Source organism: Hypanus sabinus, chromosome 25 (assembly GCF_030144855.1).
Source record: "Hypanus sabinus isolate sHypSab1 chromosome 25, sHypSab1.hap1, whole genome shotgun sequence".
NCBI lineage: Eukaryota > Metazoa > Chordata > Chondrichthyes > Myliobatiformes > Dasyatidae > Hypanus > Hypanus sabinus.
In genome coordinates, this window is record NC_082730.1 from 8,433,652 (window position 1) to 8,460,377 (window position 26,726).

Genomic DNA, 26,726 nt, shown 5'->3' on the forward strand with positions numbered 1-26,726 from the left:
AACTGACTTGGAATTAAGCCCCCTCCACTTCTAAATTTAAAAAAAATATATATGTATCATCATTATGTGCTGTGTTGTATGAGGTAGGCAATCATAGTTTCATGACCATGGTTGTCCTTGGCAACTTTTTGCCCAGAAGTGGTTTGCCATTGGCTCGGGGCAGTGTCTTGATGAGAGGGGTGACCCAAGCCATTATCAATATCCTTCAGAGATTGTCTGCCTGGTGTCAGTGGTTGCATAACTAGGACGTGATATGCACCAGCTGTTATATGACCATCCACCACCTGATTGAGGGGCTAAGCAGATTCTACACCTTGCCCTAGGGTGAGCTGCAGGCTAAAGAGGGAAGGAGCACCTAACATCTCCTTTGGTAGAGACATGTCTCCACCCCAACATTTTTAAAAAATGAGGTTAGATTGTGCCATGATCACTGGACCTGGACTTCCTAATGTCAAGAGAGTTGAACTGCTCCGGTGGCTTTTCCATTTTAAAAACTCCCCTGCACAGGTTTCCTATCATCGTCTGATACAATGGACAACCACCATACTAAACTATATGTTGTAAATGCGCACTTTGTATTAGCTTCTACATCTACATAATTTAAAAATTATCTGTTAATATTGGGTGAATATCATTTAATGTACAGTATGTGATTATATGTACTGTTTGCTCCTTATACCAGAGGAACATTGTCAGGTTTAGCTGTGTACAGCTTGATGCCAAAAAAAACTGGAACTTGAATTTGAAGTGCTGTTAATGTACCTGCTTCAATCACTTCCTCTGGATATTGACCCCAGGACTTGCTGACCTGGGGGGTTGACCTTCGGGCCTCGAAGCAGAGCTGAGGTGGAGTGACTCACATAGCTCTGCAAGGTACAGAGACATGTCTGGGACTGATGTAGCAGGAAAGTGAGCCAGCTTATTTTCACTTACTCAAAATACCCAATTAAACCCTCGTTATATTTAGTGTGCGTCAGTTACTTTTAGCTGGGAGTAAGCAATTGAGAAAATCTGAAAAAAGGATCATAATTAAACATACGAAGTAAATACAGTGTTCAAAATGTACCTGAAGTTAAGTACGAGAACCTTGCAGTCTGAAGCTGGTGATTTTGTTGGGTGCCTTCTAATTCCCTGGACATAACTGCTATTTATGCCCAGCCCTACTGCACCTTGAACTGAGTGACCTGTGCAGTTTCAGAAACTAAACTAGGTTAAGAGTTCCATCACTCTAGGACCCCAGTGAATTGGCTAGTCTTCAGAGCAACACGCACCTAGTGCTGGAGGAACTCAGTAGGTCAGGCCGCATCTATGGAGGGAAATAAACTCAACATTTCAGGCCAAGTCTTTTCATCAAAACTGGAAAGGAAGGGGGCAAAAGCCAAAATAAGAATGGGGTGGGGGGGAAGGAGTACAAGCTGGCAGATGATAGGTGAGTCCAGGTGACTGAGTGGGGAAGAGGAGATGAAATAAGAACCTGGAATTTATAGGTGGAAAAGGTAAAGCACTGAAGAAGAAGGTATCTGATAGGAGAGAAGAGTGAGAGACTAATTTAGAGTAGTTTCACAGTTAGGATGACTGCGCCGAGCTTTTTATTCCAGATTTAGTTTTTAATTACTACATTTCCTAACCATTACACTTGGATTTCAATGGGTCATTTTTTCAGGCTTGTCAATTGCTATTAAAGTAATATAAAATACTGGTCTTACTCTGTTTAGTCATTGCTACTGCAATACAGAATGCACAAAATAACACAGAATACCACAAAAAGCCCTAATAACAATAGCCCAGTTAAATAAAGAATGGTCTCCCAGGGAAAGAATACCAATCAAGATTTTCATTAAGGTCACAGTATATTGAAAGTCTTCCGTGTAGTGTACCACTTTGTTGAGCACCTCTGCTCGATCCACCAAAAGCGGAACTTCCCAGTGCCCAAACGTTTGAATTCCAATTCCCGTTCTGAGGGTCGATCCGTGGCTTCCTCCTGTGCCAAGATGAGGCCGCCCTCAGGGTAGAGGAGCAATGCCTATTCTGTCTGGGTAGCCTTCAACTAATGGCATGAATATTGATTTCTCCTTCTGGTTGAAAAAAATCCTTCCCCTTCCCTCTTCTTTTCCACAGTCTGACCTCTTACCTCTTCTCACCTGCTTATCACTCTCCCCTGGGTCCATATCTTCCCTTTCTCCTCTGGTCCACTCTCCTCTCCTATCAGATTCCTTCCTCTGCAACCCTCTGTTTTTCCCACACACCGAACTCCTTCTAATTATACTCCTTCCCCTCACCTTTCTTTCTGGCATCTTCCCCTTCCTTTCCAGTCCTAATGAAGAGTCTTGGCCTGAAACTTGAGTGTTCATTCCTTTCCATTGATGCTGCCTGGCCTGCTGAGTTCATCCAGCATTTTGTGTGTGTTGCTGTGGATTTTCAGCATCTGCAGAATCTTGTGTTTATGCAGTAAACAATGTAAATGCTGTTTTCCTCTTGTATGCTCAGGTTGAAATTGACCAACTTCAGTAAATCAACACGGAATGGTGCTCAAAGTTGATTGATGTTGGGCTTCAAGATTCACTAAACTTTAACAAACAGCTTGTGGTCATTCAGGCTGATCAATTTACTGAGAACATAGAACAGGATAGGCCCTTCAGCCCATCATGCTGTGCTGACCTTTTAACCTACTCCAAGATCAATCTAACCTTTCCCTTCTACATAGCCCTCCATTTTTCTTGCATCAATGTGCCTATCTTAAATGCCTCCACCACTACCTTCAACAAATCTGCCTCTACTACCCACACCTATACCTCTAACATCCCCCAATACTTTCCAAAAACCATCTTAATATTAAGTTGAAGTAGTGGATATGGCCTAGTACATCATGTGTAAGCCTTCCCCAACAGCAAGCCCATCTACATGGAGCATTGATGCAGGAAAGCAGCATCCAACATCAGGGTCTCCCACTACCCAAGTCATGCTCTCTTCTTGGTACCACCATCAGAAAGAGCCTCAGGACTCACACCACCAGGTTCAGAAATAGTTATTATCCCTCAACCATCAAGCTCTTGAACCAGACGAGAGAACTTCACTTGCCCCATCGCTAAACTGTTCCCACAACCTATGGACTCAATTTCAAGGACTCTTCACCTCATGTTCTTTATACTTTTTCATTTATTTATCTATCTATTTATTTATTATTTTTGTATTTACACAGTTTTTTGCCTTTTGCACACTGGTCTTCCTCCCTGTAGGTGCAGTCTTTCTTGATTCTACTATGGTTATTGGATTTATTGAGTTTGCCCACAAGAACATGAATCTCAGGGTTGTATATGGGGACATATATGTATTTTGATAATAAATTTACTTTGAACTTTGTATGTATGGGTTTTCCACAGGAATGTTTACCTTGAAAACTTTGTGCCTTTTACTATGGTGCTGGTGATACTGCTTCAAGGAAGGTTTTCATTGCACTTGTGGATACATGTACTTGTGCAGATTACAATAAACTCAATTTGACTTTCCTTATAACTTTTTGTTCAGAGTTACAGTGAGGTTTTGACATGTTAAGCTAAATTTGCTGTTCCTTTCATTCCCCTTCCTTCTGTTTAATTATTTTCTATTTCTACTCACACACGCAGATTTTTCAAAGTTAAAAGTAAATTTATTATCAGACTATATACATGTCACCACATACAATCCTGAGTTTCTTTTTCCTGTGGGAAATCTATAGGACAGCAATTGCAAACAAGATCAATGCACAACAAACTGTGCAAATGCAAATATAAATAGCAATAAATAATGACTATGAAATGAGGTGTCCTTAAAGTAAGACAAATAAAGTGAGAACATGTGTAAGGTATTTCTAAAGACTGACAGATTAAAGATCAGCTTTATTTGTTACATGTATTGGCTGAAATTCATTCACTTTCCAATATATCATTAATATTTACTGTAAATAGCCCTGGCCCATTGTAGGTCATAGTTTGACAATGCAATAAAGACCCTCTTATCTTTAGTTGTTACTTCCTGTTGGTTAGATAGATCTGTGTCTGATACCTCGATCTCTCACCTTGTCTTCATGTGCTACCTTGTCATGTACCTTTTGCAAATGCAAAAATATTTTGTTTACCGTTTTGCCTCTGTCTACTCTGGCTAATACTTCTCAAATAGTTCAGATAAATGACTTCCTTCTGTTGTGAAGCCTTGCTGACACTGCTTGATCAGATTCTGACTTTAGAAATATACTGCATTCATTTTGATAATTGATTCTGACCTCCCACCTTTTCACTGTTGTATCATTATGAAAAGAGCAAGAGGGCAGCAGAGGAAAGAGGAAATGTGTGGAGACTGAGTATTTGGGCAATGTTTGCAGTGAATATTCTGTGGTGTTTGTACATATGCAGGAGAAAGGAGGATTTGAGCAAAATTCCGGAGATAAAGCGCGGGATTGCATGAGGAAGTAATGAAGGCACGATTCACCAGGGTGGAGTGAAATCTATTGCAGGCCATTAAAAGGATCAAAGGTTCATTTGTTATCAAAGTGTGTATGCATTATACAACTCGAAGGTTCTTCTCCTGTTAGCCCCCCCAAAACAAAGGAAAACCATGGAGATCAGTTCAAAGAGAAACAGCAAACCTACCTCTCTGCATGAAAAAGAACGGCAATACAATCATCAAATCCCACCCCCCCCCTCTTCAGCACAGAGCGCAACGAGAAAGAACCCTGCTCAAAGAAACAACAAGAAAGAATATAAAAACCATAAAACTGGAAAAGTCCATAGTCCATTAAAGAAGAATGTGCAGAAGCCCTAGCCACAACTTTCCTACCCAGCTGCAGGAGTAGAGCCTGATGACCAAATGATCACCGATGTTGTATTGGTGTTGAGAAAGCAAAGGGACAAAATCAGTAACGGTGGTGTAGCAGATAGGGCAATGGATCCTGGACATCCTGTAAGATCGTCAGCAGGTGTTAAGAGTGGGCTCCCTCACCTCTGTCCCTCTGACCCTCAACAGAGGAGCCCCACAGAGCTGTGTCCTGAGCCCCCCACTTTACTCCCTTTATACCCATGAATGCGTTGCCACCCAAAGCTCCAATCTGCTAATTAAATTTGCTTACGACACTACATTGATTGGCCTAATCTCAAATATTAACGAGGCAGCCTACCGAGAAGAAGTCATCACCCTGACAACCTGAACAACCTCTCCCTCAATGTCATAAAAACAGAGGATCTAGGTGTGGACTACAGGAGGAATGGAGACAGGCTCACACTATTGATATCAATGGATCTGGGGTTGAGAGGCTGAACAGTTTTTAAGTTCCTTGGTGTACACTTTACCGAGGATCTCACGTGGTCTGTACCTGCCAGCTGTGTGGTGTCAAAAAGCACAACAGCGCCTCTTTCACCTCAGACGGTTGAAGACGTTTGGCATAATCCCCAAATCCTAAGAACTTTCTGCTGGGGCACAATTGAGAGCATACTGTCTGTTTGGATTTTTCCTTGCACTAGGCCCCAGCTGATGCAAAGGGTTTGGGGCCTAGACCATGCTACCCAGCAACTCACTCCGGGCCCAGATTTTGCCGCCCAGCCCGAAGCCCCTCTCAAGCTCTTCAAATCAGCTTGGAGCCTAGAGCGATCCAACCTTGCACCTGGTCAGTTGTACGGGCATTGAAGCCCCGCTGCCCCGACTTCTCCTCTCTGAATGGCTCACTCCTGCAACACACCAGCCCGGCTCATCCCCCGAACTCGCCACAGAATCACTCACCCCCTCACTGTGTGCAGCAATCATTTTATGCAATTTGCCTCAGAAAAGGTATTTTTGGTGGTGTTTTTACTCAAATTTCTTGCCTTTTGATCCGCCAGTGAGCTGTTGCACACATTCGGTAGTGCCACCTTAGCCCGGAGTACAGAAGGACACCGCTGTCTTTAGAATTTCCTCCAAATCCACTGAAGGAATTGGATCTTGGTAGGGTCACCCATGGCAATCAGGTCAAAGGGTAGAGGCCAGACTAAGAGTGATCCATTGGTCCTTCAGATTTGGGGGTTCAGCTCAGGGCTAACAACCCTGACTGGTCAAACAAAATTGTGATGGTATTCCTGAGTCTCCACCCAGGATTTGTATGACTGACAGTAGTGAAAACCAAGCGGAAGCTGCTGACATGATGAAGGAAACTGAACATCAGTAGAGTTGGAGGACCTTCATGGATGCCCTAAATGCCAGTGGTATAATTGGCAGTAGGCCAGTACCACTGACAGGATAAATACACCGGTATCAGTGAACTCTCCTCAGCCAGTATCTCCCTATTACACTGAGTCATCTCAGTAGGGGAGGCTGACCTGCTCACATGGTCAAAACCAGGCACTCTGGTCAGAAACAGGTAAAATGGCTGAACTGGAGTTAGTATTGTGCAGTGGTTGTTACCAGTTGGCATTGTGGTTATGCTGTTGTTGGTATTTTTTAATATTTTTTAAGTTCAAAACATAAATATAATTTAAAGGAAAAGACGGGGAGTCCAAAAGATGCGAGTCTAACTTAGTTTATACTTTAAGTGTGGCACGCATATATCATGTGGTAGCATCATGGTGTATGCCATTCACTTATTTTAACAATTAACCCGTAATGATTTACTTAAATGAACAAAGAGTGCCTAATCAACAGCGTGTTTAAAAGATTAATCCACTATCACTGAAATATTAAATACACAACAGTGTTGTACTTATGTTCTCATTGGTTTTGGGTGGCGGTGTTCTACTATGGTTGTTGGGATTGTTGTATGATACTTGGTTTTGCTGTTAGTGATGTTCTGGGTTGACTGTTGTTAAATTGTTGATGTACTGTGGTTGTTTTGCTGAAGTACAGTTGGCAATTGTTAAAATACCGTTATCATTGTTGAACAGTAGCTGTTTTGCCATTGTAAGGCTTCTGTTGGTATTGTTGCACTGCTGTTGCATTGTTGTTATAGTTGCTGAATTATGTTGTAGTAATATTCCTATTCTTGAAATTGCATTACTGTTAATGTTGTTTGACTCTTATACCATTGTGGAGAGTGTGTTACAGTGTTGTTGGATTGTTGTACCACTGTGTAGAGTGTGTTACAGTGTTGTTGACCTGTTGTACCACTGTGGAGAGTGTGTTATGGAGTTGTTGACCTGTTGTACCACTGTGGAGAGTGTGTTATGGAGTTGTTGACCTGTTGTACCACTGTGGAGAGTGTGTTATGGAGTTGTTGACCTGTTGTACCACTGTGGAGAGTGTGTTATGGAGTTGTTGACCTGTTGTACCACTGTGGAGTGTGTGTTACGGTGTTGTTGACCTGTTGTACCACTGTGGAGTGTGTGTTACAGTGTTGTTGACCTGTTGTACCACTGTGGAGTGTGTGTAGAGTTGTTGACCTGTTGTACCACTGTGGAGTGTGTGTTACAGTGTTGTTGACCTGTTGTACCACTGTGGAGAGTGTGTTACGGTGTTGTTGACCTGTTGTACCACTGTGGAGAGTGTGTTACGGTGTTGTTGACCTGTTGTACCACTGTGGAGAGTGTGTTATGGAGTTGTTGACCTGTTGTACCACTGTGGAGAGTGTGTTATGGAGTTGTTGACCTGTTGTACCACTGTGGAGTGTGTGTTACGGTGTTGTTGACCTGTTGTACCACTGTGGAGTGTGTGTTACGGTGTTGTTGACCTGTTGTACCACTGTGGAGTGTGTGTAATGGAGTTGTTGACCTGTTGTACCACTGTGGAGTGTGTGTTACAGTGTTGTTGACCTGTTGTACCACTGTGGAGAGTGTGTTACGGTGTTGTTGACCTGTTGTACCACTGTGGAGTGTGTGTTACGGAGTTGTTGACCTGTTGTACCACTGTGGAGTGTGTGTTACAGTGTTGTTGACCTGTTGTACCACTGTGGAGAGTGTGTTACGGTGTTGTTGACCTGTTGTACCACTGTGGAGTGTGTGTTACGGAGTTGTTGACCTGTTGTACCACTGTGGAGTGTGTGTTACGGAGTTGTTGACCTGTTGTACCACTGTGGAGTGTGTGTAGAGTTGTTGACCTGTTGTACCACTGTGGAGTGTGTGTTACGGAGTTGTTGACCTGTTGTACCACTGTGGAGTGTGTGTAGAGTTGTTGACCTGTTGTACCACTGTGGAGTGTGTGTTACAGTGTTGTTGACCTGTTGTACCACTGTGGAGAGTGTGTTACGGTGTTGTTGACCTGTTGTACCACTGTGGAGTGTGTGTTACGGAGTTGTTGACCTGTTGTACCACTGTGGAGTGTGTGTTACGGAGTTGTTGACCTGTTGTACCACTGTGGAGTGTGTGTTACGGAGTTGTTGACCTGTTGTACCACTGTGGAGTGTGTGTAGAGTTGTTGACCTGTTGTACCACTGTGGAGTGTGTGTTACGGTGTTGTTGACCTGTTGTACCACTGTGGAGAGTGTGTTACGGTGTTGTTGACCTGTTGTACCACTGTGGAGTGTGTGTTACGGAGTTGTTGACCTGTTGTACCACTGTGGAGTGTGTGTAATGGAGTTGTTGACCTGTTGTACCACTGTGGAGAGTGTGTTACGGTGTTGTTGACCTGTTGTACCACTGTGGAGAGTGTGTTATGGAGTTGTTGACCTGTTGTACCACTGTGGAGAGTGTGTTACGGAGTTGTTGACCTGTTGTACCACTGTGGAGTGTGTGTAATGGAGTTGTTGACCTGTTGTACCACTGTGGAGAGTGTGTTACGGTGTTGTTGACCTGTTGTACCACTGTGGAGAGTGTGTTACAGTGTTGTTGACCTGTTGTACCACTGTGGAGTGTGTGTAGAGTTGTTGACCTGTTGGTGTTGTTGAACGCTTGTTACATCACTGTGTTGTTGGGTTGTCGGGGCGGCACCCTGAACTGCAGACGTCCCCGTGCTGTCACGTAATCGTATTGACGTGAGGTCCGCCAATCACCGGCGGCGCTGTGGGCAGGGCTCAGGCCATCTGGCGACTCCTTGGGCGAGGCGGAGACGAGGCTTTAAAGCGGCCGTGATGCCGGCTTGGAGCTGACGGTGCTGCGTGAGGTGAACATGTCCGAGGCGGCGGGGCCGCTGCTCCTCCTGCTGCTGCTGCTGGCGGCGGCCGCCACTCCCGCCCTGGTCTCCGCCTCCCGATTGCCCCGCGCTGGCGTCTCCTGTCTGCAGGGCCAGGCGTTCCAGGACAAGCTGACCGAACACACACACGAGGTGAGCGGGGGGTCGGAGCGGAGGTCCCGCGGGATAGAGTGATATCTGGGGGTCCAGTCGATCAGGCTCGGGGACGGGGGAAATGGGTAAATACAGCAGGTGGTCCGGATGGGGTCTTGAAAGGAGGTTATTCGGGGCAATACGGCCTGGGGACAGGCGACCGGGGTGGGGGTTGTTTCGCAGTTTGCTGTCTGCAGTCTGATGCATCTGCTGTGACATCTCAGCTGACCAGGTCCGATTGAAGGGTGAGGCGTTCGTTCCGCACTTGACAAACCGGGGTTTTGTTGCGATGTTTCCCTGGGTGATCGTCCGCTGGTCTCATACTGTCCAGCTGTTTGCCAGGCCTAGGAGCAGACCCGATGGACCGAATTGCCTAATTCTACTCCTGAGTTTTATGGTCTAGTGGTCTCCAGCTCTGGCTCCTGTAAGAATTCCCTTCTCTTCCCCCACTCTATCAGATAAACACATTTTACATACCACAGCTTCAATTATCTCTGGTTAAGCCTTCACTTAGTTGACATCTCAATTGAGTCTATTGTGTTTTCTGCTCTTGCCCTCTACTCCCACTCAGTAAAAAGATTAGGTTCATTTTGTTCTTGCATTGCACCCTACCGTTTACAGAACTTCCTCCATAATTATCTTGCCAGCACCAGGGAGATCTTCCCACTTGTCCTCTTCCAGTGTCACTTGGTCTAAAGGGACCATTCATTCCCCCTGACTAGTCTATCTCCACCAATGTCAACTCACAGCACTGCGCTATCAAAATACAAGAAAGGCAGCACCTGTTTCCTTTCTGTTACAAGGAGGACCCAACCAGTCAATGCAGGCACAACAGTTCTTCCGTGTTAAACTCAGTGCTCAGGATGAGACCACATCTACATCAGAGAAATCAAATGTGTGACTATTCTGTTCAGTTTGCAGGGGTGACTGAGAAGGTACAGAGGTCTTGGGTCAGGCACCACCAGGTTCAGGAACAGTTATTATCGCTCAAACAACAGGCTTCTGAACCAGCACTTACCTCAACACTGTACTAATACCACAACCTATGGACTAATTTTTAAGGACTCTACAAGCCCTATCCTCCATATTATTTACTTATATTCTTTCTATAATTTCTGAATTTGCAGCTTGCTGTCTTTTGCACACTGGTCGTTTGTCAGTTTTTGTGTGTAGCCTTTCAATGATCCCTATTTCTTTGTTCTACTGTAAATGCTTGTAAGAAAATGAACGTCAGGGTAGTATATGATGATGTATATGTACTTTGATAATAAATTTACTTTGAAATTGGTGGCCACTTTAACTCTCCATCCCTGTATTTATGGCTTCTTGTGCCAATCCAGTGAAGCTGAACACAGGCCTGGGCCAGCAATCCATCTCCTGATAGAGTACGTCACAGCCTACAGGAACTTCAGATTCAAAGATTAAAAGGTTCAAAGTACTTTTATTATAAAAGTATGTATACAGAATACGACTCTCCCACAGGCAGCCATGAAACAGAAACACCTTGGAACTCATTCAAGAAAACTTCAAATACCCAATGAACGAGAAAAGAACAAATTGCACAAGCTGCAAAAAGCGAACGAATAACACATAGAATATCAAACATCAAGCCAGGAGTCCAGTAGTGTTCAGTTTAGTTCAGTTCAGCGTTGCGCAGCTAGCCCACTGCGGGCTACACGCAGAACCGTTCTTCACTGAAGAGCCCCAGTCTGTATTGATCACCCTGATCAAACCGCTCAAAAGCAGCAAAAAGAAAGAGTAACCAAAACCCAGAAATCCATCCACCATGAGCCTCAAAGTCCCCCAAAACGACTCCACAGCCTCGCTGATCAATCCTTCCGGCATACCCCAAGGCTTCTGGAGAGGGAGAGGAGGACCGGTCAAACGCAGGCAGAGTGCACCGAAAACCCACCCATCCTCGGCTCTCGTCCTCGTCGACTTCAACTGCTCAACACCTCAGTGGAGCTGATCATGGTGTCCAGGCCTCCAGCTGCACACTCCGCTCCAAACCTCACCGAGCTCCCTTGGAGACAGCAAAGCACCAGATTGCTCAATCGGCCTGAAAACACACCATCAAAACTGCTTTCGCATCCCAATCACACACAGCCCAGTGACAAAACCATATTTGAAATAAGTAGTTTCGTAACCTCTCGTCAGGATATTACCATTGGTCACGTTGTTCTCTGGCGCTGTCTTCTTCAGATAACCAACTTGTTCAGTTTTGTTGGAACTGACCAGTTCTGGTGAAAATTTACCAGCCTGTTACAGAAGGGTTGTCTCTCTCAAGGTGTTGTCTGACCTGATAGGTAGCTCAGAGTTTATTTTCAGATATCAAGCTAAAGCAGTGAAGTATGTCTCAAAGTTCCAGCAGTGACTTTGCTTGCTGCTGTGTCCTCTCAGCTCCAGACAGATGTGTCCAGGACCGTGAGCAACGCAGGGGATGAATATAATCCTAGATAGCGTTGGAAATGTTTGTCTTAGTCACTTTTAATGTCTCCATTTTGTTGTAGAATTGTAAATTTGCAATAAACACTTTATAACAAAAAAAGATAGCTAAGCTGTGATTAACAAACTGAGGTTAGCGTGACGTTATTATGGCTTGGGGCGTCGAAGTTCACAGTTCGATCCCGGCGTCCTCTGCAAGGAGACTCTGTATATTCACCCCATGGAATGCATGGATTTGCTTCAGGTCCTCTGGTTTTCTCACACAGTCCAAGGACGTACTGGGTAGGTTAATTGGTAAACAACCAATGTACAAAACAAACTGTACAAATAAAATACTGAGAGCACGAGTCCCTGAAAGTGAGTCTGTAGTTCGTGGAATCAGTTCCGTGTTGAGGTGAGTGAAGTTATCCATGCTGGTTCAGGAGCCTGATGGTTGAAAGATAACAACTATTCTTGAAGCTGATGACCTGCAGGCTTCATCCTACCCTGATGCTATATGAAACTCTTTGGAAGTGTAATGGCAGGCGCAACCTTATGTATTGTCTGTGTGACTGAACGTCTGTTAGTTACCACATTTTTGGGCTGCTGGCTGTATGCAAGTTGCTTGTCTTATTTCAGACATTGCATTAGTATCCGCACTTTTTAAAAAAAAACACCTGTGTTTACTTAAAAATGTTTCTGCTCTGTCAGGAATTACTTTTAAAAATTGGCATCGATTAACATTTATGAAGTGATTTATATTGTCGTGAGGTTTGAAAAGTGTTCTAAAGTTAATTCCATTCCTGAATTTCAGGAACTTTGAAGTTCAGCTTTGCTGTCTCATTGCATCCGCTTTCTTTTGCTTGTCTTCTGGTTCCTTATCTTCTCAGTATCAGTTTGAAATGTAACTGATTTGACGCCAATTATGGCATAAGCACAAGAAAGTCTACAGATGCTAGAATTCTAAGCAACACACACAAACTGCTGGAGGAACTCAGCAGGTCAAGCAGTATCTAAATTGTCAACATTTCAGGCTGAGACCTGACATAGTCCTGCAGAAGGTTCTTGGTCTGAAACATTGACTCTTTATTCCTTTCCATAGATGCTGCCTGTTGAACATTTCAGTTTTCTGCATACTGTATTTAAGTCCACCTTATCTATCAACAAAAATGGAGTACATACACAAGTATTGCCATTTAATCTGTAGGATACCCTTAGCTTTTTTAAGCCACAAAGTTGCATCAGAATTTTTAAAAGTAAAAGGTTATTAATGAATTTATCTCTCCTGTAATCCCATAAATACAGTTAAAGTATTTTGTGAGCATCAGGGTTTGTGAAAATACTGAGTAAAGAGTATTTTTATCCAGCGCAACTCATGTTCTTAAAAATATCCTCCTAATCAATATAATTTCATAAACACCATGGGTGTAGAAGATTCTGAGTTTAATTGGTATGAAACTAGATGCTTTGATTTTAAGTAAGCATTTTGAATTTTCAGAAACTACTGTTATTGGAAATGTGCTGTCAAATTTGGTTAAGATCATGAGATGTGTTTGTCAGATTATAACTTGGTGTGTATACTAAAATCCTCACTTACTATATAACGAGTTTATACTGCTAAACATGTGGTTTCATTCTGTGGGCAGTAAGTGATGTAGGAGGTAGAATCTGTACTCTTTTTGAGGCCTGTGTATTTGTAGTGACAGGCATGTCGGAACAATTTATATTTGGAATCCTAAATATTTTGTGACTTGATCATTTTAATTTATTTTTGAAACAAGTGCTGTAGTTTCAAAAGCAGTCACAATTTATGAATTGCAGCTGTGAAAATGTGCAAGTTTTTTAAAGTAGGTGTTACCTGCATTCTTTAAAGTGTTTGCAGTTTTCAGTGTTTCTGCTGGTCCTTGTTCAGAACTGCCTTAAATTCATGTACAAATTAAATTGCAACTTCAGGATTCTAATTTTATTTCAGACATTTCCTATGAGGGTAGGTTGAGTGAGCTGGGGCTTTTCTCTTTGGAATGAAGGAGGATGAGAGGTGACTTGGTAGAGGTGTTTCAGATAAGAGACAAAAATTGAGTGGAGAACCACAGGCTTTTTTCCCATGGCGGAAGTGGCTAATATGCGGGGGAGTAATTTTAAGGTGAGTGGAGGTAGTTTTTTTTTTACACAGAGTGATAGGTGCGTGGGATGTGCTGCCAGGATTGTTGGTAGAGGCAGAAAACTTAGGGCGTTTAAGAAACTCTTAGATGGGCACATGTTTGATAGAAAAATACTTCACTGCGTACGACGGAAGGGTTAGATTAATCCTGGAGCAGGTTGAAAGGGTGGCGCAACATTGTGGGCCGAAGTGCCTGTACTATGCTGTTATATGTTTTGTTTCTGACTGGAGCATTTCAATTTGTGTAGAAGATTACTGTAATTTGGGCAGTATTTTTCCATAGATCATGTTGTTGTTTTTATTTTTTCACTTGCATTGTTGATTTTTAATCCATTTCTACTGATTACCTGAGTTACTGGTGCATTATACATTTGCTTTTCACCTTACTTTGTTGATACCTTGTTATGAAAAATCCGGTTCACTACAATTTTCCTCCTTGTCAAGCTTTATAAAATAATTACTGTGTAACCCACCTCTAATTGTTGGCTCATTCTGATTTGAATATAGCTCAGGTATCTTTAGCATCTGCCATTAATTTGCAATTTAAAAAAATCAGGAGGCAGGATCTATGGTTCCAATAGTTTGAAAGACAAATTTATCCAAATTTATGGATCAACATTTTTGTGGCTGACTGTTCCCTGTGAAAGGAGTGAAGACTAGTTGCCTTAAAAATTGGACTTTGGGGGAGAGCTATTCCTTGAAATCCTAAATTAAACTCCCTTTGTAGTGCAGTCTTATTTTGTTTCAATCCCACCTGTTCAGGAACTGGAATTGTTTTGCTGAACTTTTAATTTTAGTATATAGTGGGGGTGAAGCCTTTGTAAAAATACACAGAACCATCATCTGAGTTTTTGATAACTTGTATTTAAAATAAAATACTGCATTAGTAACACTTGAACTTAAGTAATAATTCCATGAATGCCTTTTAGTTGTTGCTTAAAACATCTTCAAGGTTCTGAGTAAGTGCATAGTCAAGATCAAGTAATGAACCAAAACTTTACTTGGAATACTGTGTTCAGCCCTGGTCATCTCATTTTAGGAAGTTTGTGAAATCTTTAGAGAGGGTTCAGAAGGGATTTACCAGGGAAATGTCTGGATTGGTGAGCATGTCTTTTTTTTTTGTAATTAAGTTTTTATTGAAGTTCATCATCAAACAAACATTTCCGTAAGATGTATTTCAGATACTATACATATATATCATATATTCATATTTGCCACAGATCTCCACGTAGTGTTTATGTGGTATACACTTATAGAAAAGAGAGGAAAGAAAGATCAAGCAAGAGGAGAAAACTCCAAGTAGGAAGTGATTTTTAAAAAAAATATACAACATATTCATTGATTTGTGAGAATAAAATCAGGTCAATGAGGTGTTATGTAGTTAAACCATTTTTCCCAGTATGAATCAAATTGTTCCAGCTTATGATTAACAGATGCTGTTATCTTCTCCATTTTGTAAATGCCCATTGTAATTTCCATCCAGGCATGAGAATTGATTGACTTTGCTCTTTGGAGGAAAGGAGGATGAGAGGTCACTTGTTAAAACTGTACAAGATGACATGATGGATTGGCATGGTAGCATTACAGTACAAGCGACCCAGGTTCAGTTCCTGCCGCTGCCTGTAAAGAGTTTATACATTCTGCCCATGACCACATGGGTTTCCTCCCACAGTCCAAAGATTTCCTGTTGGTAGGTTAATTGGTCAATGTAAATTGTCCATGATTAGGCTAAGGTTAAACTGGAAGACTGCTGTGTGACATGGCTCGAGGGACCGGAAGAGCTTATTCTGCACTATACCCGAATAAATAACGAAGAGCTATAGATTGAGTGGACAGCCAGAGACTTTCCCAGGGCAGAAATGGCTGTTACAAGGGGCATGATTTCAAGGTGATTGGAGGAAAGAGGAGGTAGGTTTGTACATAGAGTGGTGGGTGTTTGAATCACCCTGCTAAGGGTGGTGGTAGAGGCAGATACATTAGGGAGATTTAAGAGACTCTTAGATGGGCACATAGTAGAAAGAGAAATGGAGGCCTATGTGGGAGGGAAGGGTTAGATTGATCTTGGAGAAGGCTGAAGTGTCGACACAACGTTGTGGACTAGATGGCTTGTACTATGCTGTAATATTCTGTGTTCTAAAAGTGGGGCTTGTATTTAAGGTTTTGTGATTAGTTAGATACAATATGGAAACAGACCCTTTATCTCACTGAATCTGCACACAACCATCCAAGGTCCATTTACAGAAATCTCCGTCTTCCCCTATATTCACACAATCTCTCTCCAGACTCCACCTCTCACCTACACACTTAGCAAGTTACAGTGACCAGTTAATTTCCCAGCCAGGTCCTTTGTAACTTGCTATAAACAACGCAGCAATGGAAGTACCCAACATTCCAAGCCAATGACCTGTTTGAAACCCGCAGAGTCATTTTAGTTATGTCAGGTTTCAAGTTTTAAGTTTCTTTCTCTGTAGAAAAATATGCCACCATCTGTACAAATAAGCTGGAATATTCTTGGCTTGTAGCTTGCCTGTGTTCTCTGGTATTAGTTGCCATGGTAATATAGCCCCCAAACCCAGAACTTCCTCAATAGAATATAAATTGCCTTGTACACAATAAATTTATTTTTAAAGTTTGCAGTACATAAAATTAGTTGTATAGCTAATGTCACCTTGTCTTAGTGAATTTGCCTGTCTGCTACAAAAATAGCTTTTTATGGTGTTATCTGCATTTGGGTACAAAGGCATATGGTCTCAGCAGTTAAGCGATTAACTGCTGTACTGAAATAGTTCCAACTTCCTGTGTGATGTGCTACTCTGCCAAATAGTCTGAAATTGGGTCTTCACTTGATTCAGTGTTGGTGCTTTGCTGCTGTACAATGTGAACTACTACACTATAATCGTGCAGAACTTCTTGGATGGTTCTATAAATTCTATTCCCTTCTTAGCTTAGGGGTAATAGACTTAGAATCAATTGAAAGCTGTTTTCAAACTTGAGTGAAGCCCAAGAGCCTTAATGTTTTGGTATCCCACACAAAACATATTTTGCCCAAGCATTACCGAGGCAATAGCTTTGTTTGTGTGGCAAACAGAAACTGTTGTCATGTGTTTTTGCAAGACTAACTTTTCCACTGAAAAGAAGGAATCAATAGGAGAGGAGAGTGGACCATGGAAGAAAGGGAAAGAGGAGGGGACCCAGAGGGAGGTGATGGACAGGTGAGGAAAAGAGGGGTGACAGGGGAACCAGAATGGGGAGAAGGTTGGAGGGTACCCAGACGGAATATAAGGATTTGTTCCTCCCAACCTGAGTTCGGCCTCATAGTGGCAGTAGAGGAGGCCATGGACCAACATGTCAGAATGAGAATAGGAAGTCGAATTTAAATAGGTAGCCACTAGGAAATCCTGCCTTTTGCAGCGGATAGAGCGAATCTACTTAACGAAGTGCTCCCCCAATCTACCTTGAGTGGCAGTCAGGAGCAGGTAAAGGGATAGATGTAGTACTTGTCCCACTAAGTGCCAGGAGGGAGATCAGTGGAGAGGGAAGAGTCACTTTCAGAGATTGGTATTTCAGAAAAGTTGATGTAGGATTGTGTTCAGTCTGCAGTTTGTGAAATTTGGTGATAGAACAACAAAATATATCTTCTTCTCAGTGCATGTGATGTGAGCAATTAAGGTAGATGAGTTTTCCATCTAATTGACTGTTATAAGAACTCTCAATGGTTCTGAATGATACCTGATCTTTGGGGTGGGATCAAATTTTTCACAACTCTTCCAGTTGCTGTCAAACATGACCAACCAAGACTGTCAACAGCTGCTGAATAGACCTTTACACTCTCTCAGAAAATACCAGGCATCTGATCACCAGCTGTCAGCTAGCAACAACCATACTGATGTTCACCGTGCATTAAGAAAGTTCTTCCTAGCACACTCATTGAAAAGTAAAAATGTCATTGGCGTTAAAGTTCAAAGTAACTTTATTATCATATCACCATATGCACCCTTGAGATTCAGTTTCTTGTGGGCATTACAGGAAAATAAAGAAATACCACAGAGTTTATGAAAGACTATAGATAACAAAGACTGACATACATCCAATGTGCAAACCAGGATTAATCGTGCAAATAATAAATAAAAAAGAAAAATAATTCTGAGAACATGGGGAGTTTTTGAAAGTGAGTCTGTGGAATCAGTTCAGAGTTGAGGGGTGTGAAGTTATCCAGGCTGGTTCAGGAGTCTGATAGTTGAAGGATAATAACTTCCTGAACCTGGTGGTGTGGGACCTAAGGCTCCCGTACCTCCTGCCTGAACAAAGCATAGCCTGGATGATGGATGCTGCTTCTCAGAATCAGGTTTATTATCACTGGAGTGTGTCATGAAATTTGTTAACTTAGCAGCAGCAGTTCAATGCAATACATAATGTAGAAGAAAAAAAAACACAAAATATAGTAATAATTAAATAACAGTATATGTATATTGAATAGGTTAAAATTATGCAAAAAAACAGAAATAATATATGTTTAAAAGTGAGGTCATGTCTAAGGGTTCAATGACCATTTAGGAATCGGATGGCAGAAGGGAAGAAGCTGTTACTGAATCACTGAGTGTGTGCCTTCAGGTTTCTGTACCTCCTCCCTGATGGTAACAGTGAGAAAAGGGCATGCCCTGGCTGCTGGAGGTCCTTAATAATGGACACTGCCTTTCTGAGACACCGCTGCTTGAAGATGTCCGGGGTTCTTTGTAGGCTAGTTCCCAAGATGGAGGTTCTCCTTGTAGATGACTACTCACAAAGACAGGCAAGCAACCAGTGTGCAAAAGAGGACAAACTGTGCAAAAAAAAAAAATAATAATAAATAAATAATGCCGAGTACATGTAGAGTTCTTGAAAGTGAGTCCATAGTTAGTGTTCAGTGTTGAGGTGAATGAAGTTATCCATATAGATAGGAGCCTGATGGATGTAGGATAACCTTAAGGCTCCTATACCTCCTACCCAATTGTATTGGCAATCATGGCTTGGATGATCCACTACTGTCACCACTACTTGCAGCCTTTTTCTCTAGAGATTGTTACCACCCTCTCAGGTAAAGTTTAGATGGGATTTTGAGTGTGCTGTGACAGGCACTAGTTTGGATAATTATTTGTCATTTGCCACGCATCACATACTTCGAACATTAATACATTTTGTTGGCCAAGCACATTTTGCAACCATGGTTACTTCGTCCTCCTGCCATGCATAACCTTTAAGGGCAAATTTCCAAGTTGGACCTGCTAGCAAGGAGTCCCAGGTAAAATCTAGAATGTTGGAAATATTTGAGGCAACCGGACATGTTCAGTGGTATCAAGGGTGGTGTTGGTAACAGTTGTAACTGGTCAGTTGAAATGCTGAAACACAGGTGTATGAAGTTCATTTTCCCTCTCAAACTCATCCTCTTGCTTTCTGCCCATATCTTTTGAAGCCCTTACTAATCAAGGGGCTATCAAGCTCTGCTTTGAATATACAGTACCTAATGACTTAGCCTTCACACCCGTCTGTAGCAATGAATTTCACAGACTCAGTACCCTGTGGCTAAAGAAATTCTTTCTCACCTCTTTTCTAAAGGGATATCCTTCTATTCTGAGGCTTTGCCCTCTGATCCTAGACTCCTAGGGGGAGCAGAGAACGGGGGGCCAAGGAGATGCTACACCTTGCTCAAGGGTGACTTGCAGGCTAGCAGAGGGAAGGAGCACCTTACACCTCCTTTGGTAGAGACATATCTCCACCCCACCACCCATAATGTTAGTGTAGCCAGTTAATTTACCAGACTCTGTAACTTTGGGGCATGGAAGGGAGCTGTAGCAATCCAGATGGTCACAGCGAGAATATGGAAACCTCGGGGAAAGTTATCTCCGTACTTGCTGCCTGACCTACTGAGTTCCTCCAGCATTTTATTTGTGGTACATGAGAGCATGCAAACTCCATACAGTGCTGCAAGACAACTCTGAGACAGGTTAGGTTAGTGGAGGAAGAACTCTGCCCTGTAGTAGATAAATTCAAATCAGGATAGGACATATCTTTCTTTGCAATAAAAATGCTAAACACTTATTTTTGCAGTATCAATTTGTGGACCTGAGTGGATCTGTGACATTGGCATGGGTTGGTGATGGAACTGGTGTAAGTATTATCTGAACTATGTTTTTCTTAGTTTTGTCTGTACATTTGTAACCTGAAATGTCAGCACCATGCTGAAACAAAGAGGTGGGCGGCTATTTTAAAGGAAACATTAAATGTTCTCTGGAGCCTGTACATACGTCTTGTGGAATGTAAGATAAGCCTGGTCAAATTTGAGAAAACAAAAATGAGATTTAATCAGTTTTCAAATTGACACTTTTATTATGGTATTGGATGGCTGAAATTTTATGTGCATATTAAAGTAATCTTTTATTCAGCATGTTTTGAAAGAACTTTTCTATAATGAATTTGTTTGTCCACATATTACATAAGACAAATTTAATCCATATCTCAAATTTAGGGGAGTGATTTGTGAATGCTTTTGAGGTAAGTAAAAGCCAACCTGCCTTTTTGCCATTTGGGTTACAGAAATTTGTAAACAATTTAAACCACTTTTTCTATAATTCTGTTTACATTGTAATACGTGATTATGTTTATGTACTTATACCCATTTTATTCCATATCTGTACTTCAACTTCTAAGTTTATTTTTATAATTATAATTGTTTTTGTTGCAAGTTGCACCAACATATTACAACAAATTTCTAATACATCCAAATGTATATGCTGAATAAAGTTGATCTTTAATCCTTGGCAATATTATTAAAGATCTTCCTCACAGTCTGCTGGTATGGGAAATGTATTGCACTGGCTGCTGCAGAGGTGGCCGAACAGAATTCGTGAATGTGTGTCAAGTTTTGACCATCAGATAATTTTCTTTTGACTGTGAATTACAACTAGTGACACATATAAAATGTGTAAAGTCTTTTAAAGTAAAGCGTGGGTGTCTTCCTCACATTGTAAGAAATTTTGTTATCATGTTTGTTTTATTTGGTGGAATAAATTTCATAAACGACAACTATCAGCTCTGAGAAAGAGAAGTTTGACTAGGTCTGTTTAACTTTTTCTTGAACGCTCATCTGGTATTTTTATTTATTATTTATTTACATACAGTGTGGAGCAGGCCCTCCAACCCTTCGAGCTGTGCTGCCCAGCAATCTCCCAGTTTAATTGTAGCCTAATCACAGGACAATTTGCAATGACCAATTAACTTGCCAACCAGTTCGTCTTTGGACTGTGGGAGGAAAGCAGAGTACCCAGAGAAACTCACGCAGTCACAGGGAGAACATACAAACTCCTTACAGGCAGCGGCAGGAATTGAACCTGGGTCACTGGCACTATAAAGCTTTATGCTGACCATTACTCTGCTATGCTGCTGTGATTACTGACCTATTGGCCATAATTCAAAAACTAGAAAATGGAAGTTGAGTTGGACAGCTTTTTTTTCACATCTTCTATGAATGTAAATATTTTCCTTTTGGAGTGCAAATTGTTTTGGTCATGTGATTACATGTATTTTTTTCACTTACAGGTTCTCTTGGTATTGACAACTTTCCAGTTGCCGTTGTTGGGCAAACACTTTGGACAATCACAGTTGTACAGAAGGTAGCATGTATAAAATTTTCAGTGTCTCTTGAAATGGAAATTTGAGACAGCCGATGATGTTACATTAATGAGTTTGAACTTGTAGGTTTAGAGAATAATGAATCCCATTGCAGAAAAGAATTTGAGGTGATTAATAGACCATGCTGTAGTTAGGGATGTCTGAAAAATAAATTTATTTTAAAGTAAGGAATAGCAGTGACAGCTGTCTCACTTAGAGCATGCTGCATGTCTGAGCTTTCGTTCATTTGTGCAGAGTGGTACGACGTGGACAATCATGGCCTTTCCACGACCATGATTGTTCTTGGGAAATTTTTCTACAGAAGTGGTTTGCATTGCATTGCAGTGTCTTTACAAGATGAGTGACCCCAGCTATTATCAATACTCTTCAGAGATTGCCTGGCGTCAGTGGTCGCATAACCTGATATGAACCGGCTGTTGATATGACCATCCACCACCTGCTTCCAAGGCTTCAAGTGAAACTGATCAGTGGGGTGGGGGATGCTAAGCAGGTGCTACATCTTACCCAGGGGTAACCAATAGGCTAGCAGAGGGAAGGAGTGCTTCATAACCCCTTTTTAGAGACCTATGTCCACCCTGCCTCTGTAATAAACCGATTTACCAATATACTGGTAATCTTTCCTTTTCCCTCCATCCTGATGCAGGGTCTTGACCTGAAGCATCAACTTACAGCATTTGTGTCCACTGATGCTGCTTGAGCCTCTGATGTCTTCTAGTATTATGTATCAGATTCTGCCTTTTGCCAATTCTTGTCTTCATGCTCTACCTGTATATTTGCCTCATGAACTAATACACTGAGCCCTTTGTATACCTACATTTGCAAATCTCTCAGTATTTAAAGAATTTTTGTTCTCTTGAATGTGGTCCCACAGAATACATTTGCTGCCGTCCTGCAATCATTCTGTCTGTACCTCTTTGCAAGTTCTCATACCTTATTTTTCACCTAGCTTTGCATCAGTTGCAGACTTGTATAGTACATATTTTTACCCAAGCAATTAATAAAAATGGCAAACAGCGTAATAAAGGCCAACGTGTTCATTTGGTCCCAGATTCACTATATATACCTTGTGAGTGAATTAGGCTATTTGGTCCATCTAGTCCACTTTGCCAGTTCATCTTGACTGATTTATTTTGCCTCTTAACCCCATTCTTCTGCCTTCTCCCAGTAACCCTTGATGACCCAACTAATCAGGAATCTATTAACATCTGCTTTAAACGTATCCAATAAGTTGGCCTCCGCAGCTTTCTGTGGCAATGAATTCCACAGATACATCACCTTCTGGCTAAAGAAATTCCTCCTGTTCTCTGTTCTGAGGGACTTCCTTGTAATCTGAAGCTGTGCCCCCTGGTCCTAGACTCCCCCACTATAGGAAACATCACCTCCATGTCCAGTAGGCATTTCAATATTCAATAGGTTTCAACGAGATCCTAAACTCCAGCAAGTACAGGCCCAGAGCTCCTCATACGTTAACGCTTTCATTCCCAGGATCATTCTCGTGAACCTCGTCTGGATTCTCCAATGCCAGCACATCCTTTCTTAGATAAGGGGCCCAAAACTGCTCATGATACTCGGCACTTTCAAATATTGTTTAATTATTCTGGGCTTTATTGTATTTTACTTTTCTTTCAGTGATAATTATGGGAAGACTTATTCTGATATTACAAAACTCATCAATAATACATTCATTCGTACTGAATTTGGAATTGCTATTGGTCCTGACAACTCTGGAAAGGTAAATCATATTTGATTGCTAGATCTGTTCAAATGATATAATGCTACTTTCTATTGTTTTTTAAATGTTCTTACATTTTATTGATTATTGACAGCCCTGGATTTCTGTGTTGCATCATGTTAAACTGCAGGTGTCATCCATTCTGTGTAGTCAGCACTGGTATGCCATGCTCATATCTGTGAAATTGATCACTTTGGGCTGCTATGCATGAAAACAAGAACAGTCAGGAGGGGAAACAGTTTCTTCCTTCAGATTATTAAGCTTGTGAACTCCTTGTGGCATCACATTCAAAGTGTCACTGGTTAATCTGTTATTTACCTTACAATATTTAATTTATGTGTTTTAGTTTGTTTGTTTATTTGTGATCCATCTGTAGATTTCATCCTTATTTTCATGTTAATATGTGTTATGTATGCTGCAGTGCTTTATTCCCTGCTTCGGAGAAGCTTTGTCTTGTTTATATGCATGTCTATCGTTCTATGATAATAAACTTGACCGTGTTCAGGGTATGGAAAAACTTGATCAGGCACATATGGGCAGCTTAATCAATACAAGGGGACTTTTAATAGTAGGAAATGATTTTGAATAACTCGACTATGAAATAAGACTTTTTTTACTGTATGGTGATTATGGACTACAAGATAAATACCAACAAAAGAATATGAATCAGGTTTAATAGCACTAATAAATATTGTGAAATTTGTTGATTTGCAGCAGCAGTACAGTGCTTTACATAGAAAGCTAATTACAGTAATATATTATTAGGAGATCTCATTGAAACCCATCAAATATTGAAAGGCCTAGATAGAGTGGACATGGAGAAAATGTTTCCTTTAGTAGGAGAGTCTAGGAATAGAGGGTACAGCCTCAGCGAAACATATATTTAGAACTGAAATGAGGAGGAACTTCGGTCAGAGGGTGATGAATCTGTCAAGTTCATTGAATGAGCAGCTGTGTAGGCCAAATCGTTGATTAGCAGAGGTTGATAATTTTTTGATTAGTCAAGGTGTAAAAGGTTACAAGGAGAATGGGGGGGGGGGGGTTGAGAGAAATAATAAATAATAATAAAATTGTTTTTCTTTAAGCCCATCACCCCTACTGGGACATTGGCTGTTGATAGCGGCTTGCCAGAATCCTCAAGGTCTTTGGAACCTCTGCTGGCATTTCTGTAGCTCTGTGTTTTACAGATTAGGGTTGCTAGCTCCATTCCCAACTTTCATCCTTTCACAGCCAGGCTTGGGACTGTCCATGGTGGAGTTCAGATAGTTAGAAGTAGCAAATAAAATGTTGGGACAGTCAGCAGGTTGGATAGTAGGGTAGGTAAACTAGGAAAGTTACAGCTGGAGAGCCTGCATTAAAACTGAACAGCTAAGGTTTTATCTGAAGTTGTTCAGATAAGTTTTGATTTCCAAGGATTTGAACTGTGCTTGGATGCAAGATGAGCTTCTGTTTCATGAGTGTGCTTTGCACCTGTTGCAAATATATCAGAGGCAACAAGGGCAGAAAGAAGTCAACATGATCGCTGAAGTCAGAAGAAGTGACTGGCAAATGAAAATTTGCTCTCCCATTTGATGTTGTTGAAAGCAGGCACCCACTTCTGCCTTTCTGCTGTGGAAAGGAAGCCATGTTCTCAGTAGCAAATGGGATACCCTAAATTGGGTGGGGGGGAGGGTGCAGATACACTTTGGGTGACAGTGTGGAGATGCATCTCTACCAAAGATGGTGTAAGGTGCTTGTTCCCTGCTGCAGGTACCCCTTGGGCATGGTGTTGTACCTGCTTAGCCTCGCAACACACACAAAAGGCTGGAGGAGCTCAGTCAGCCAGGCAACATCTGTGGAAAAGAGTACATAGTTGACGTTTTGGACTGAGACCTTTTCATCAGGACTGGAAAAAAGAAGTCAGAGCAAGGAGGTGGAGGGAGGTAAACGATAGGTGAAACTGGGAGGGAGCGAAGTAAAGAACTGGGAAGTTGATAGGTGAAAAGGGCTGGATAAGGGAAATTTGATAAGAGAGGGTAGAAGGCCATGAAAGAAAGGGAAGGTGGAGGAGTACCAGAGGGAGTTGATGGGCAGATAAAGAGATAAGGTGTGAGAGAGAAATGGGAGTGGGGGAATGGTGAGGAGGGGGAAGATGACCCCAACAGACTCACAGGTGAAATGGTGAAATGTAGCCTCCAGCCTGATGACATGAACATCAATTTCTCAAGCTTCTGATAATTGCTTTGCTTCCCCCCCCCCGCCCCCCAGCATCCAAGTGTTGTGATGGTGAATAAATTAGAATTTCGTTTGGGTTTATATCTGCCTCTCGGAGTTAAATGGATTTGAAATGTCTTCATAAAGATGTACAAATTTGCTCTTATAAATTTGTGGCTATTCATTCCATTTCATCCGCATGTGAAGTAATAATGTATGTCTAGAGGTACATGGTTAGTAGTGTTCCATGGGATCTGCAGTAAGACCACTACAGTTTGTCTGATAAATTATAAATAACCTGGATAAAAATATTAATCTAGATTAGTAAATTTGCAGATGATACAAAAATAACAGTGAATATGTTTAGAGAAATCTTGGGGTCCAAGTCATAGCTTGCTGAACGTGACTGCACGGGTTAGTAGTGGTAAATAAGGCATGTGGCACACTTGCCTTTATTGGTTGAGGAATTGAGTTCATGAAGTTGCAAAGTTGTTAGCAGTTATATAAAAACTTTTGTTAGGCCACATCTGTAATATCACCCCATTATAGAAAAGATGCGGATGCTTTGAAAGGAGTATCTTTTTCCCTGGGGGGGTTGAAATGTCTAGCACTTGAGGGCATATATTTTAAGCTGGGGGGGGGGGTTAAGTTCAAAGGAGCCATGAGGGTCAGTTTTGGTTTACACTGTGGGGTGTCTGGAATGGTCTAGCAAAGTTTTAAGTGGAGGCAAATATGGTAGAAGCATTGAAACTGTTCTTAGATAGGCACATAATGTGTAGCGAATAGAGCGGTATGGATATTGTGTAGCCAAAGGGGATTAGTTTAGGCATTTCACACAAAATGGTGGTGGAACGCAGCAGGCCAGGCAGCATCTATAGGGAGAAGCACTGTCGACGTTTCAAGCCGAGACCCTTTGTCAGTCTCCTCCTCTCACCTTTTAAATCTACTCCATCTGTTTTTCTCCAGTCCTGCCGAAGGGTTTTGGCCCAAAACATTGACTGTACTTTTTTCCATAGATGCTGCCTGGCCTGCTGAGTTCCTCCAGCATTTTGTGTGTGTTGCTCAGTACAGTATAGGCCCTTTAGCCCACAATAATTTCCAGCATCTGCAGATTTTCTCTTGTTTATGATGGGCCAAAGGGTCTGTTGGGTGCTGTTCTGTTATCAGAGCTCAGTAATACCATACAAAAACAGACCTTCTCACCAATTGACTCTGCACTGATGATAAAATCTGATTTTTGCTAATACTTCATTGGGGTTCCCATAGACCCTTACCATTAACCAAGGGATTCGTGGGCCTATATTGATACCATTTTATTTTCTTCTCAACCCATAAGTTGCCCCAAGATTCTCGCATTCA

At 41.8% G+C, this 26,726-nt stretch overlaps 1 protein-coding gene across 1 annotated transcript in view; it reads left to right on the forward strand.

Annotated features, from left to right (window-relative positions):
• Positions 1-8,948: 8,948 nt before the first annotated feature.
• Positions 8,949-26,726, forward strand: part of sort1a (sortilin 1a) — a 53,766-nt gene continuing 35,988 nt past the window's right edge. Inside the window, exons 1-4 of the mRNA XM_059950020.1 lie at positions 8,949-9,192; positions 19,862-19,921; positions 21,350-21,423; positions 23,072-23,174. Of these exons, the coding sequence (XP_059806003.1) occupies positions 9,037-9,192; positions 19,862-19,921; positions 21,350-21,423; positions 23,072-23,174 (393 nt within the window). The 5' untranslated portion in view covers positions 8,949-9,036. The remainder of the gene's footprint in view (positions 9,193-19,861; positions 19,922-21,349; positions 21,424-23,071; positions 23,175-26,726) is intronic.